Raw genomic sequence first — 17,219 nt, forward strand, 5'->3', positions numbered from 1 at the left:
AATATCAAGTGATACTAGGATATATTTTTTTTATTAAAAATATAACTGCATGCATATGAGCAATACTTAATTCTTGCACGTTAATATATAAAAACAAAAGAAATGAAATTTTATCAAGATTAAACTTCAAATAAGAAAATAAAATACATTACAACTTTTCTCCAACTATTACAAATAAAATTTCATTACCGGCATAAAGTTATTCAGTTATTTGCTTTAATGAACAATTTCATATAATTGCCGATAAATTATTTTCTAAAGATAAAAGTTTCCGATTGTATATTATATTGAATTCGCTTCACGGTTTGATAAAGGCATAAAGTAGGCGAAGTAATCAACGAGACAATCACTATAAATTCTCACAAGTCAATGAATTTAACAACGAAGAGTTGAAATGCGAATTACTGGAAAAATACATAAATTAACTGATTTAACTTCAATTACTGAAATGAACCGAGCCAATAATAATGATTGAAATGTTGCGGTAACAGAATCACGTAAACCTTCAAGAATTATAATACATTTATATAATAAAAATATAATTTATTAGACTACATTTGCAATATCACAAACATTAGAAAATTGTTGTTGTAGATAGAAAATATAACTAATTAAATATGAAGACTATCTTTTGAAGAATGATCTAGAAGCGTTTCTAATAATTCTAATTCTCTAATTTTTTACTTTCCGAAGAAAATCCCATTTGCTAACTTTGTGAATTTATTTGATGTTTCAAATCATTCAGGACAATGTGACACCAAAATTAAAAAAAAAAAATGTGTTTTTGCATATGAGCCAATTGAAATTTCAATATTAATACGTTCAACTGTCTTAGCTAACATATTGTATTAAATATTTTTAGTAATAATTTAAGACCGCCCACCTAGCGATAATTTATATTTACATATAAAAAATAGTTAAAATGAAGGACTGTTTTATTCTACTGATAGATATCTTGTATTTCTTTACATTCTATTAGATTTTTTTTTTCATTCCATTAGATTGTTTTTCATTCTAATTCATTGATAATAATAGAAAGATCTTCTTATTGATATTCTAGGAATTTTGTGATTTCTCTTTTTATATTCTGAAATATTTAGTTCCGTAGATAGTACTATTTAGTCATCTTCTTTTAATATATTAGAAATTCATTATGACACTTCGAACAAATGATTTATACCTACTCATATTTCTATATTAATATGTAAACATTTCTGGAAAACTGTTATAATGAGAACGAGATTTTTTGCCAGAGTTTTTTTTTCATTAAAGAGTCGTAGATTTATAATTAATTATATAATTATACTATATTCATTTATTATTCTATAATATTAGGTGGTTTGGGTAACAGCTCTAGCACCGTATATAGTTCTTCTAATCCTTCTCGTCCGTGGTGTATCTCTACCAGGAGCCGCTGAAGGCATCCGTTACTATTTGACTCCGGAGTGGCACAAACTTCAAAACTCAAAGGTTAGCTCCAAACATTTATTTAATTCTTTAAAAACAAAAGCTGAAGGTATATTGTTTTAAATCCTTCTCAAGGTCTGGATAGACGCCGCCTCACAAATCTTCTTTTCACTGGGACCAGGATTCGGCACCCTGCTGGCATTGTCTTCGTATAATAAATTCAACAACAACTGCTATCGTGATGCTATTTTAACGAGCAGTATCAATTGTCTTACGAGCTTTTTGGCTGGATTTGTTATCTTTTCAGTACTTGGGTAAGTTCTACACTTCTTAAGTCTCTGATGAAAAGGATTATTAAATCCATAGATATTACATGGTACACTTCTTTAAGTCTGGTTTCATAATTTTTAATATTTATACAGTATTTAATTAATGGCAAAATTTATATTAAATAATATACACATTATTATAGTAATAAGATTTAACGATTGCTGGAAGTTATTACGATGCTAAGATGCTATGTTCTTTATATTGTGTGAAAAAATTAAATGAACACACATCTTTAGGTTCGGTTTATTAATATTTAAATATTTAGACAATATCAAGAGCTGTAATCAATTGTATTTTTTTTATTAAATAACTAGATGACCCGACAGACGTTGTCCTGTACCCATGTCTACAATTTTTTAATATAATATACTATTATTTGCCGTTTACCTAAAAATAATATTTATTGTTTTTTAAATTACTCTTCACGCCAAAATGCATATACATTTATAACATGAACTATGTTAAATGCAGAATTGCTTTAAATAAAGTGATGAGTATCAACTCCCACATTTTATTGGAAATTGAAGTCTTTTAAACGGTCTAACCTACCCATTACCATAACATAACACTGGTACATCATGTTGGATTAAATTAATTTAATTTTTTATTATTTAAGATATCCAAAATTGCATCTTAAACTTCTCCTAATCGATATCGTGAAGGGCGAATTGTATGTATTCATCTTTACTTTCCTATTTGTTGTTATAAAGTGAAATTTTTACGAAATTTAAAAATATTGTGGAAAGATTAGTAAAAGATGCAAAGAAATTATATATTGAAAAAAAACTATATTGAAAATTTAATACCCGAATCTTGTGTTGGCGCCCCCTAAGGCGTGCACTCGTATATTTTGCATGCACTGCATTAAAGATAGGATCTGCCCTGATTAACACTTAATTTCATATTTTAAGTGAATTAATTTGTCATATCCTCTTCATATGTGTATCATTCAATCAGACATTTCATTTTTCTTATTCATAATCATAAGTTAATTATACATATTCTAATATTGTCTAGATTTATATGTGAATTGAAATTTTTGGAAGATCATAGTTTTTATTTGGTTTCAATGCATGTCGTTTTTTACAATATTTCACATTAATTTCTACAATTTTGCACATACATCCCAGTACTTTATAATCACATACATCCTAGAAAATTTCCCTAACAAACTTCAGAAAGATTTATCAAAATCCGCATAATCGTTTAGGAGGAGTATACAGTGAGTGCTTGTAATTTAATAGGTGATAACTTTATATAATAGCAATAAAGCTCAAATTTATTCTACGTTTTAGTTAGAAAACGTTTGTTTGAGAAAAAGAACAGGGCTGTTTTTAGGGTTTTCCCGGCAATTATTCATTTTTTTCTCGCCGTAAGAACCATCTTTGGACTTCAACGAAGATTTTAAAAAAAGAATTGAACAAATTGGTCCTGGCGTTGCTGAGTTATGCACTTACCAACACATTTTGCGATTCATTTTTATGTACGAGTATAAGAAGATATCCAATGATACGTTGTCATATAATAGTTTGTAAATTAATTTCAATAACAAAGATTACATTTATCCCATTATAAATTAAATATTAATAATATTATGTTTTTATCTTGTAATTTGCAATTACATCAAAACTGGTAAAAAGTTTGAACTGACCTATGTTGTCGCATTGGAAATGAAATAGATAAATGATGATTTAAATTGAAATCGTATTCTTGAGTCCCAATCTCACAAAGTTTTACTGTATACAAATCAAGCGAAAGGTGTTCGAAAGATGTTGAAGTTTTGTACTATATTTTTTTTACCAATTATGCTTTTATTATTTAACCAGGTTCTGTCTAATTTCTAATTTGATACCAAGAGTGAATATTTAACTGTGTTTTGGCTTCTGCTTTAAATTTTTATTGATTTATAATACTTTTTTTCCAGGTACATGGCCCATGTTCAAAACAAATCGATCGAACAAGTTGGCTTGGAAGGCCCTGGTTTAGTTTTCATAGTGTACCCCGAAGCTATAGCAACCATGTCAGGCAGTGTCTTTTGGTCCATTCTCTTCTTTTTGATGCTGATTACCTTGGGCTTGGACAGCACTTTTGGAGGATTAGAAGCAATGATCACAGCTCTCTGTGATGAGTACCCACGCGCCTTGGGCAGAAGACGAGAATGGTTCGTCATGGTCCTCCTGGTGCTGATCTATATTTGCGCGCTGCCAACATGCACTTACGTAAGTTTTTGTTTATTATTTTTGTTAGTATATTATTTCACAAATGTTCTCCTTGAATTTACTCTGCAGCTTAATATTATAACGTCCTTCTGCCTTGCCCTATATCTTTCGCTCCCTGCATAAGTAGGCTTAACTTATGTATCGAGATCAAAATATATAGGTATTGCGAATCACCTCAAGAATAACAGCCACTTCGCGGTAAATTAAAACACCAGAGCCACGTGTTTAACTTTAATCAATCCGAGAATCTAAAAGCTTTTCGCAATGTGTTTTATTCATTGGCCTGGAGGGGTGTCATTCTTGATTCCGCCCCATTTACGACGCGGCGGCCGTTTCTATTGCCGATTTATATTAACATTGCCATCGTGCTGGACTCGGGAACTAAACGATAGTTTGAATTCGAAATACCATATTTTTTACATGAAATCCGGGACGGATTAGAATGTTAATGAGAGCTGAGGGGGGGAAGGTATTGGTGACTTAAAAACTTGTTCGAACATTTCTTCAGTTCAAATTTTCTAGTTGAAATATATTTAAAAAAATATTGGCAATCAAAGCAATTTTAAAAATCCGGGACAATCCGAGACAAAATACATAAAACCGGGACAAATATTGCTTTTAAAAAAAAGCCGGGACGCAAGGCGGAAAATCGGGACTGTCCCGGCCAAGACGTATGGACGTATGGTCATTTTAATTTTAAATAGTCGAAATAATTTTGACAAATTCAATTTAATTCAATCAATTAAGAAAGTTCTTTTTTACTTTAATATGTAGGGAAGATTGGGTACGGTTGTGCCAGAGTACGATAGTGACAGTTGTCACAACAGCTAAATTGTACTAATTTTGAGTTACAGTCTGAAGGAAGAAATATGAAATATGATTATTAAGATAATATGGCTTAGTTTAATGATGATTTATTCTCAAAAGTGTGCGGTGCATGTACGAGTTCATGTCGTATTTGTTATCCTTTTCGGGTAAAGATTAAACAGCTAAAAAAAATTATCTCAACCAAAACAAAATGCGAAAGAGAAAGGAAAAGAAATATTCAAAATGCGAAAAAAAATTACAAAGAATTCTTGTTAACTTTGTTTAAAAAATTCTGCTTGATTCCATTCTATTCATACTATTTGTTCAATTGTTTATATTATGTTGTGTTACGTATTACTTTAATTAACGACAATAAATGTCGTTTTAAACCATTTTGCTGTTTATCCTAGTGTTTTTAACCTATTTTATGCCTGACACAACCGTCATTGGGGGTGTGAACAAAAAAACAATAGTTCTAGAATTTTATCTAATAAATACCAAAATTAGTTTCTTTTTTGAACATTAATTTAAACTAAAAAATGGATTTTTACCTTAAGGCAAGTTGCCTGAACTTCCCAACATGTGTAAATAAGCGGCTTAATCACTAAGAACTTAGTATATTAATTTATGAGTGATTTTTAAGAAAACAGAGTTGGTATGGGACAAAAAGGACTTTGATGATTTTTATTAAATTAAACGACTTGTCGTAAGGCTGTAATATTCTAATATGTTCATCATCATAGATGTTCTCTATTATCACAATATGTTTCATAAAATCATTTTCTTTTTAACTATGAAGAAACATCTCTGATATTGTTCACTAAACGCTAATCAGCACGATTTCCAATCAATTTCTTTCAGACAGTTTCAGAACTTTTGGTTAGATTCAAATTTTTTGAATAAAACGGGTACGAAAAATTTCGCACTTCTCTACTTATTACAAAAAAAAAACATTTGGCCGATCTTTGCGCAAATCTGCTAAAAGGCAGTTTCTGTCTAGTAACTAGACTTTAGTTACATGTAAGAGCTTTTAAATTTATGAAATAGGTGCAGTCATTTTTGAGAAAACATCGCTTAAAGGTTAAGAATTGACTTACATTTACACACACACATGTAAATATTTTTCAAATTTGGTCTCAAACAATTAAGAATGACTTCAAAAGTCTATACAACATGATATTAGCAAGTCGATTTGTTTCGTGAAAGCAAACTTCTCTATCATTAAGTTAACAATAACTATTTAATTTTAATGGTCTGGGGCGTTAATAAAGTTCGACAGAAAAAAGCTCAACAGTCTATGTGATTAAAATTGTATAATTATATTATCTTACTTCCATTTATGTTCGTTTTTATTACTTTCTTGGATTTATCGAGGTTTTGTATAAATGTATCTATGAATCGTTCATCTTGATGCCGGCGCATTAGCGCTCGCCAACTGTATAAGCAACTCGTATTTTATCGGCATCCCTTTGCCATTTTTGCACCTCGGTCATGTCATTCATTAACTTGGTTAAGATAAGAAAGTATTTCACGAAACGATGGTATACATTTCTAATAGAAGATGGGAAGAATATGGGATTTTTTTAACATGTAGATATTAATCTCTCAATATAAGATGATAGTCAATCAATTAATTTAGCTCAGTCATAATGATGATTCGTTTTCAAAAGTGTGCATTTGGTACTCTTGTTACTAATTGGGAAATAAAATTTTTCAATTATTGCTAAATAGTCATAACTTAATATAGCTATTAATTGGCTATTCGTCGAATTGAACTCTTAGATTTTATAAGACCATTAGAGCTATATCAGTGTGAAAATTTATTGAAGTCGTCAAAATACATTTTTTACAATTACAATTAAAGATTTAACAGCACAATTTACCATTTAATTAAATAGTTTGTCTTGATCAACTAAAATAAATTATAACAAAAAAAATAAAGAGGTTTTCAACAAAACATCGACTAAAGGGCAAATTTTTGCCACACACTTTTTCTATATTGGAGTCAAACGATTCAGAAAGAGATGGATGAAAGTTAACTTAATATATAAGAAAAACATTTAGTAATAGTTTGCTGAGAATTATTGTATTAGCATTTTGTATATACATAGAATTAACACGTTTGCGTGAATTATTTTAAATAATAATACAAATATTCATAAATTGATTATTTAACATAAAAACTAAGTTGAAGTAAACTGTGTTGACTACTCATGCTACTGATTTCTCTGAATTTGATAAACTACATTCAAAATCCTGTGTAAGATTTATCTAGCATTTATAGTATAGGTGTATAAATTTAGTTAAGTAAATCATTTTTTATAATTAACTAAAATTAATTCAAGCAATTTATAGTTATTTTTCCGAATTTTTTTGTATCATTCTCTATTGCCTGTTTATTATTTATATGGATAATATGGATAATAATATGGATAGTATTCATATGGATAATAGTGATCATATTGATTGTAACCGTAATCATACTGGTCACATAAATTATTGTAGCATGTGTCGTCATTGGTACAATTATTAACAGCTTCTATTGCAATATTAATATTGTTGATGATAGATATATAATTATTTACTGAAGGTGTGTTCATCAATATGTTAATATCTTCAAACAAATGACTAATAGCGTTGGCTAATAAAAGCATATTTTCATCTTTAGGATCTGCATTTGCTTCTAATGTTTCAGCAAGTTGTTGAACAGCGTTTGCGATTGCTTCATGGTCATGTCCAAATTTCACTAGAGGTAATAAAGCTTTTGGTTTTTTTAACTCCTCGGGATGCCAGGAGCAATCATGTTCTACGCATTGTACAGATATGGAGTAAAGAACTCCAATATAATTGCAGATTTGCTGCACAGGTTGAAATACTTGGTCTCCACCTTCTCTGCCAAATATGACTCTTTTCCTTTTTGCTGGTCCCCCTTCATCATCTGAATGATCACCCGAATTCAGCATAATACTAGTCGTCGTGTTTACTACAAATTCATTAAATGATTCTTGGCTATTTTGAGTTAAATAACCATGAGCGAATGTAGCGACTTCAGTAATCATTTGTTTAAAAGAACTTAATAAAAGTCCTTGGAATTCTGGGAAACCTAGCGGAATCTTTGCAGCAAATTTAGATGCTGTTCCATTTTGATGGTCGTGGTCCTTCGAGTCGTCTACTTGATTTGGGCAAAATTTCTGCAGGAATGATGTAAGACACTTTTGCGGTGGATTGACAAATTGTTTAAACTGACCAATTGCCTATAATGAATGAAATTAGTTATTTTATATTGAATGAAATAACTCGTAACTTTGTCAAAAATTACTTTCTGTTCATTCTGCTTTTCTTTTGCATGGTTGTGTTTCTGATGGAATCGGTTGCCAGGCCGACGGGCTTGAATTTCTAAATAAGTTTCAAATTATATTTAAAAAAAAATGTACTGGATATAATATTATAATAACATGTAATCCAAAAATATTAAAAAAATATAATATTTTTATTATTTATTTCATATTATATCTTACCAGCCACCAGTAGCAAAGAAAACAAAGCCAACACCAGTTTTTTGTCCATTGCTCCTTTAAAATTGAAACATCTATTTGCACTATTTATACTAAACATTTTTGACTTTTATTGTGATGCAACATACATATATAATATTTTTTATTGTTATTCATTAGTATCTAAATGCATTTTTGGAGAATTAGTTGTAATAAAAATGCTTTTAAAGTTAATTATGATAATTGATATAAAGGAATAATACAATATTATGAGCAATAATATTGATTTGTTACAAAGCTCCAATATCATTGCCTTTTTATGATAAAACTTTAGATAAACTTTTTTTGTGTAAGTGATTGATATTTTGATAAAAAAGTATTTATTTTTATAACAAATTCAAATTTTGGATTATATATAATCGATATTAATACTATTAATAGTTCCAATTTGTAAATGATAAATCAAGCATCACTAGGTATCGGTCTTTTATTTTTGTAGAGTTTTATATATTTTGATGTGTTAACATTAATTAAAATTTTATAAAAATTGCCATGAGTTGCTGAATAATGACATATATCAAGTGTCGAAACGTATAAATTTAATTTGTATAATTATTAATCTAATTCGTTTTTTATTGTACGAATTGATTTGTTTTTATATTACCGAACACCTTATTAATATAAAAAAAATTGGCAAGATGAATAGAAATTTTAATAATGTGTTTCGTACCAAGATTTTTAATTACGGTACGGGGAAGTTCCAGCAATTTGCTTTGAGGCACGATACCATGCACATTATAATTTTGGCATCATATAAAAGATTAAAGTTGCACTTTTTTTAAGACAAAAAGTTAAAACATAATTCACAGAAACGCAAATGAAAAAAAAATCTACTCGAAAAATTTCAATAAGTTTAGTGAATCGCTCAGTTGAACGTGTGCGCTAATATTTTTTATTTGAATGAGATCACAAATATTAATGATAGTATTATTACATTAAGTTATAATTTAAATTAATTATTTTTCTCATTTTTATTCGAAACAAACATATATAACATGCATAAATATTAATTAAATAAATAAACAATTCAAATATTGATTAATGAAGTGCATTCAATTTTATTTGATTTTTTATTTACATAGTTATATAAATTTAATATTATAATATTTAATAACATAATATACAAAAATCACCGAACATACAGGGGTGTTCAAGAGGGTCTTCTAGCAATAGATGACATACATTTTTTTTAATTTTTTTTTTTTTGAAAAATCATATGTACATAAGTTATTTAGATATGATTTTTCAAAAATCAAAAAAAAAAATGTTTGTGTCATCTATTGCTAGAAGACCCTCTAGAAGATATAACCATATTGGTACAATTATAATAAGATTGACATAGTATCATCAAATAGCATCTTTTTGGTAAATTTTATTGACTTTGCAAGCTTAGATCAATTATGTAGTTTAATTTTTATTATCAATGTCTTATAATATAGTATTTTATAAGACCAAAAATAACATAATTGCAGCGATAGCTGTTAATATTAACTTAAATTCTCCAGCTTCCTGCTTAGAGTCATCTTCGAGATTTTCCATTGATTCTAACTGACTAGCAAATTTTTGGACAGCATTTGCGAGGTAGTCATGATCGTGGTTAGATCTCGTTGAGGTCTCCACTAAATTTCGATATTCTTTTAGCTGATCAACTTGCGACGTACAATTTTGATTTTTACATTCTTGAGTAATATTATGAAAAGAGCTTAAAAATTCGCATGCAACATCTCGGAATTTTATGGTAGGTTTACCGTTGCCATGACTTTGTTTGCGGTATATTTTTTTACCTTCCAAGTCATTTGAACTATGCGAACCAACTGCTTCATTCATATTGTCCATTGATTTTTCTAGAATTAAATCCTGATGATCTGGTTTTTGAACATTAGTTTTAGTCGCCAAGTCCAGCATTACTTTTACTATTGTACCGACTAGCAAATCATTGAAAGCTACCTTGCCGTATTTATTTGTGAAATCATGGGCGTACGTATACAATTCTGGGATCATTTTGTTGAAATCTCGTAAAAACCTCATCTTGAGAACTCTATTTTTCAATCTATAGTTTCTCATCAGGTGTGGATACTGATTCGAATATTCTGGACAATAAACTTGCAAAGTCCTGAATATGATCTGCGGTTCGACGACTTTGGGACTATCAATAATATTGCTGGAACGAGTTGTATACATGTCATTTTTTTTCTATAAAATATAAATGAGATTACTGAGCTATATGTTAAACTTAATTTTTGTTAAGTGTTTCTATAAGTTACTTCAGTGAAATCACTTAGATTTGTTTTCTTTACTTCAAACTTCGTATTAGCGTTTTTGAATCCAATTACTTGAGTTTCTGAAATGTATAATTTTTATTTGAAAAGGGAAAATCAAATTAAAATAATACCGAATTAAAATAACACAGATTACCCGAGACTCCTAATATAACACATAGTATGAAAAAAAGTGATAATTCCATTTTCTTGCAAAAGTGATATTGCCAAATTTCTAGCAAATACTAATATAGATAAAGTATGAAACAGGAGTAAATTCTCTATTTATGCAAAATTTCATTCCATATGATTCAGCAATTTTATGATTCAAATGGAAATAAATATATTTACTTATCATTACCTATTGCTATAACATTTACTCATACCTTTATAGTTAATTCTCCAACCACTTACTAGTAATTAAACTAATTATTATAATAGATATGTATAATGTTCGAGGTTAACAAATAACCATAAAAATTCACCGGCAATTAATTTTACGAGTGATTTTCGAATATTGCGCCACTTTGCCTTATTGTACAAAAAATTCTGGTAATAGAATGTGTTGTACCATTAATATCTATTTTATAATATTATCAATAAAGATTTTAATAAAATGTAATGAAGCAGTGAAAAGTTTTTAAGATATGAAAATAAATACAATTATTATAATATTTCTCAGTGTTGCGGGTAAGTCAAACCAATGAACAATATATTATATTAAATTTTGAAATATCTGATTACATCCTTTAAATAATTTTATAAATTTCAGCTCTGGCAAAAAAACAAAATGCGGGTACCAAAGTAAGATTTGTAAACCAATCAAGATTTCTAATAATATTTTATTCATTTATTTATTTATTTTATTTAAATAGGTTTTGAGAAGAAAAACATCAACAATTTCAAATGCAAAACCACGTAACCATACCGTATCAAATTCTGACTTTACACATGGACCAATATATGAAACCATATGCAATAACAATCGACAATCAAAAATATGCCGAAGTTTAATTTCTCAAGAAGATGATTTAGAATGGATAATAATAACAACCAAATTTTTCACAGAAGTGCTTGAATTTATAGAAAAATGTCAAAGATTCGATTCGTACTGCATTATATTTTTCCAAGCCCTTTTGAAAAATCGACGTGCCTACCAAGCTAACTTTAAGAAATGTTTCCACGAAAAGGATTTTGCTGTTGTTATAAAATGTAATAACGAAGAATTAGATAATAAAACATTATAATCAGAAATATATTTAGCAACTCAAAAAAAAATTGAACTATCAAAATTAATAGTTGTTCTATCAAATATGAACTGTATTATGAATAAATAGCATGTATAAATTATATTGATTATCCAATTTGTGTATGTATTAATATTAGAGATACTAATGAAATAATAACTTGTTATTATAGTATATAATAAAAATAATTTTTTGAAAAACTAAATTGAACTAAATCGTACTATACTATAATTTCTCTTTTTATTTACCTAAATTTATAATTATTTTGTTGCTCTTGATAGTCTTACATAATAATTAAAAAATATAAGAGTTTTGAAATTAACTTTAAAAACCAAGGGTTAATTTTTTGTTTGCGAAGAGTGAAAACGTTTGTTTTTGAACATGAACTTTAGTTGTACACAAATCGAAATAAAAATCAAATTAAACGATAGCTTCATCAACTTCCCTAAGAAAGAAGTCCGCATTTTCGTCAAAAAGTCTTATTTGTTAATTTTATGTTAGAGAGGTTTATGAATCTGAATTTGATATTTAAATTCGAATCGAGTACTTAAATGTGTGTATGCAAGCCAAAATTGTCGACAGTTTTCTCAACAACCGATCTATCGATTTAAAATCATTAAAAACAGCTGTTATAATTAGCAAAGAAGTTTTACGTCCACGTTTTTGCCAAAATACCCCAAAAATTCAGAAACTGTTAAAAATATACCATTTAAGAATCGTGCTGATTAGTTTTGGTAATAATCGACCATGGCGTTTTTTCGTGAATTGTTTTAAAAATGTAACTTTGCCTGGTGATATATTATGATACTATAATAGCTTAAAGTATAACCAAACATCTTAAAATATTATAGGCCTACGAGAACATGTTCAACAATAAAAATTCAGCAAAGTTTAGTCACAATTTGAAAAGATGATACTAGTGGCAAAATGCGACTTGCATCTAGTTAGGAAACGTCCATTAATCACGTGATCGATTTTTTAAAAGTATTTTTTGACCCCCTCTCCCCTTGGTGATATGTGGTGGTATTCAAAATTACCACTCCTCCCCAATCAAACATCACGTGTATTTTTAGTTCCGAGAAAAAAAAATGATTTTTTTTATTTTGGATTTAAATAGAAATTCAGATAACAATACACGTGATATCTTAGCATAACCTTCCTTCCCCAACGTGATATTTCGTGATTTTTTGTCAAACCCCCTCTCCCCCTAAAAACACAAATACCCAGTTACCAATATATATGTATTATATGTTATATTGGACATTTGTGGTAATTAAGTAATATGCAAAAATATCAGTAATTGTATAACTTATCTGAATATGGCTATTTCATTAATCTATTAATTATTTAATTTAGGGAGGAGTGTATCTTGTTGATCTGCTCAACGTATATGGACCAGGTTTGGCAATCTTATTCGTGGTATTCGTAGAAGCAGCAGGAGTGTGCTGGATATATGGAGTGGACAACTTTTCGTCTGATATTGAAAAAATGACTGGACACAGGCCTGGACTATTTTGGAGAGTCTGCTGGAATTACATCAGTCCAATCTTCCTTTTGGTAAATTTTCACATGTGAATGGAAAAGAATGAAAACAGAATAAATTTTCACTTTTTTATACGATGATATATGATATAATAGTATAAGTTTCATCTAAATCATCAAAAAAAACTTTACTTAATCTCGAGGGCTCGTCCGTAGGTAAGCGGTTAAGAACGACGGGACTTGTTTCAGAGGTCCCGGGTTTGATACGCGCTTCGAGCAACATGTTGTCAGGCAGCAGTGACAACGATTTTTACTTGGAAATATAGATAGCAATATGTTTCCAAGTGAAAATAGCCCTTGCCAGACATTGCTGCACCAATAAAAAGTCAGCCCTACTAGATTAATTCTAATAACAAAAATCATCAAATATGGATGGATTAACCGTTGGGTTACCTTCTAAAAATACGAAGTAAGAAGAAGTTTCAGCCCAACAGCTCATAGGACGTCAGGTTCTGACTGCTGTTAAAAATATTCAAAAAAAAGAAAACTTAATCTCGAACTGTATCAATTTCTAATGAACACAATTCCCGACTCATATCTTTCAAACAGTTTTTAAAATTGAAAATCGAGGAAAGTTAATTTCCTGAAAAAATTTGGATTCAATTTATTATTTTTAACAATAAAATACATTTCTTTAATAATACTGTCATTAATAGTTTTTAAAGATGATTACCAGATGCTTATTAGGGTTTAGTAAATAGACAAATCATTGTGTGGTTTATATAGGTATCGAGATATTTTTAAAGTGCTCAATAATATATGCCAGCCGTGTATATATGTACTTATTTTATATTAAATTTAATTAAAAATTATATTTAAGTTTTTGTATATCATTTCAGGTAATTTTCATATTCTCCTTGCTCAGCTACGAGGAAATGCTGGCTTCCACTGGATACGTTTACCCTCCATGGTCTATTCACGTAGGTTGGGCCCTGACATTGTCATCCATACTTTGCATTCCAGGTTATATTGCCTATAAATTAGCAATATCTAAAGGAAATTGTAAACAGGTAAATTTGTCACATATAAAATATTACCTCATAAATAACCTACACATGATAGTAATAAATAATTTACAAGGTTAACAAATAATCTTACTAATATTAAGGACATTTTTGAATGGCAAACAATGGGAGAGTTCACAATTATTATTATTTTTTACGTATGTTGTTTACGTGTGAATTTATATCCAAATACTATCGAATGCCCAAAAAATAAGATTGCTTTATCGTTGACCCTGCTACACAATTAAATCCCCGAAAATCTCCTTGAAAAAGTAGAAGGGTTGAAATTGGGTTAAGGTACCAGACACAGGATTATCCTTATTTGAGTGTGATTGAGATAAATTTTGACATATAGAGAAATCTTACATACAATAAAATTGAAATATATTGGTATTCTTTGGGATTTTTATGTTATGGTATCAGAATATATCTGTTATGTTCATTTTATGAAGAAATATGCATTCGTACAATCGTGTCTAATGCGAAGTAAAGCGTTTATTTTTTAGAATTTATTATTTACTTAATACGAGTTTTTAGGCGTATTTTTAAACTTCCAAAGGAAAATTATGCTTAGTAAATACATGATTTTTTAACAAAAAAATGTCCTAAAAGGATTTTATTATGTCTTGCATGTTCTGATAATGCTTTAAAAATTAAAAAAAAAATTAAATTAATAAAATTAATATTGTCAGAGAGTGTACAAATTTCCCTTATTTTTTGTAAAACTTGTTCTATTGATTAAATTATGAAAAATATTTACATGAATTCACAAGATTAATTTTCTTATTATATACTGCTGTTTTATACCACTGATAGTGATTTTTTTTTATTTTTAATAATCAAGTAAATTCAATTTTTCACAAAATGAAGACTAGAACTATAGCCAAAACGTATGGATTTTATAATACATTTTTATAAAATTAAAAAAGATAAATCTTACAGTAATACATTAACATCGTAAATACTGATGCACACTATTAAAAGAAATATATATCTATACATTAGGGTGGTCCTTAATATGTACATTTTCGAATTTCCTTGCTCCCAATGGCTCAAATGGTTCCAAATTGATAAGAAACAATTCTCTGAAAGTTTTAGCTCTTGATATTGTCTTTTAGATAGAGCGCAATTCAATCAAAGTTTTGTATGGAAATAGCATGATTTTTTTTTTTTAAATTGTGCAGGGCGTCAAATTTTCAATAGAAAAATAACACAAATTTTCACTTTTATTTTAATTCATTTGTCGCTAAGTTATACCTAAAAAAAATTTTTTTTCAATTTTCAAAATTTTTTCTATGGTATTTCCATACGAAGTTTGATTGAATTGCGCACTATCTAAAAGAAAATATTAAGAGCTAAAACTTTCAGAGAATTGTTTATCAATTTGAAACCATTGAGCCCTTGGGAGCAAGGAAATTCGAAAATATCCATATTAAGGTCCACCTTAATATACATATATGATAATTTATAATAAATTCTTAAAATTTTCATTTTTTATATGAGTACTGTAATTTATTAGTATTAGATTTTCTAGGCTTAATCTACGACTAGGGTAAAAAAATCATAACTAATATGTAAATATAGGTAAAATAAATAAAAAAAATTATGTTTGATTTAAAACAGTATATTTTTAAAAATTCTGGAATCAATTCTGAATTATGGTATTAATCACTTTGTGGAATAATACTAATTGGTAGATGTATATATTTCTACTATGTAGAATGTAGATATATTAACAAATTTCAATATATAGTTTGTTTTACAGTAATACCAAAATATTCTAAACTTTCTTTTTAGTATTAAGCTGATTTATAGTAAATTTTATATGAATTTGAAATCTTTTACAGAGTTACATTATACGCTTTGCATCTTTTTATATATAATTATTTATAGGTTTTATCTTTCCAATTATTTTTGTTCTGCCATTTGAACTTGACATCAGATCTTTTAATTTGGCAATGTGAAAGATATGATCGAATATTGAGAACAATATAAGAACTGATATAAGAGTATGTGTTGAAGAATAGATTTATAGTAATATTTTCAAAAGTATATAATAGACCAAGGCTTGTAATATGGAATATGTAATAAAATGCAGTAGAACTCTTTAATATGATAGCATAATAATACGCTATTTTGCGTCTGCCCCCATAATACGATTGGGTCCCTGAAAAATCGTCTTAACGGAGTTTTAGTGCACATACATTCAATATATATCAGAAACACACCTTTACATTTTGACTAACTTTGCTTCTGGTTTCTAGAGGGCAAACCAAGCTCTAAGAGCCGAACGAGCACCGATCAATCTCTCTACCTTATGCGGAGGTACGCAGGTGTGACGTGAAATTTCGAAATCAAAAGGAGGCAAAATTAACCTTCTGGTCACTGTTGGCACTCAAACTATCATAGAGACCCCTAAAACTCTATCTTTATCTAAAACATCAGCTGAATGGTTGGTTTGAAACCCAAATGCCAACGTTTCAAAGGAACTTCTAACAGAGAGCAGAAGGTTTTCAAGCTAAAATTATTTTTACTCTTCGACTAGTAAAATTGAATGTGAGTAGATAATAAGATTTATTTTTAAACTGTGTAAGTAAGCAGCTTTAACAATGTATTGCAATTGGCAGGTATTATTAAGGTATCATTAACGACTCAAACATGAAATTTTTTACTAAATATTATATAACCAATAATTTTATTTTAAAACTATTAACAAATAATAATAATAAATACGTAAAATATATCGTTAATCTTGTTACCGAATGGATGTTGCTATAATATATGTCTATAATTTATATCATTCCTTTACAACATAACTATATATATTGAATTAATATAAGTTAAATTTATT

The 17,219-nt window shown here is 28.5% G+C and overlaps 1 protein-coding gene across 1 annotated transcript in view; it reads left to right on the forward strand.

Annotated features, from left to right (window-relative positions):
• Nucleotides 1-17,009, forward strand: part of LOC113365865 (sodium-dependent serotonin transporter) — a gene marked incomplete in the record, with an annotated part of 141,604 nt that extends 124,595 nt beyond the window's left edge. The window contains 6 exon segments of the mRNA XM_026607406.1: nt 1,336-1,470; nt 1,543-1,721; nt 3,662-3,956; nt 13,179-13,379; nt 14,204-14,374; nt 16,633-17,009. Of these exon segments, the coding sequence (XP_026463191.1) occupies nt 1,336-1,470; nt 1,543-1,721; nt 3,662-3,956; nt 13,179-13,379; nt 14,204-14,374; nt 16,633-16,707 (1,056 nt within the window).
• Between the last annotated feature and the right edge of the window lie 210 nt (nt 17,010-17,219).

This window comes from Ctenocephalides felis, unplaced genomic scaffold (genome assembly GCF_003426905.1).
Source record: "Ctenocephalides felis isolate EL2017-DRISC unplaced genomic scaffold, ASM342690v1 CF-g0.4_SCAFFOLD_01170, whole genome shotgun sequence".
In the NCBI taxonomy this organism is placed as follows: Eukaryota; Metazoa; Arthropoda; class Insecta; order Siphonaptera; family Pulicidae; genus Ctenocephalides; species Ctenocephalides felis.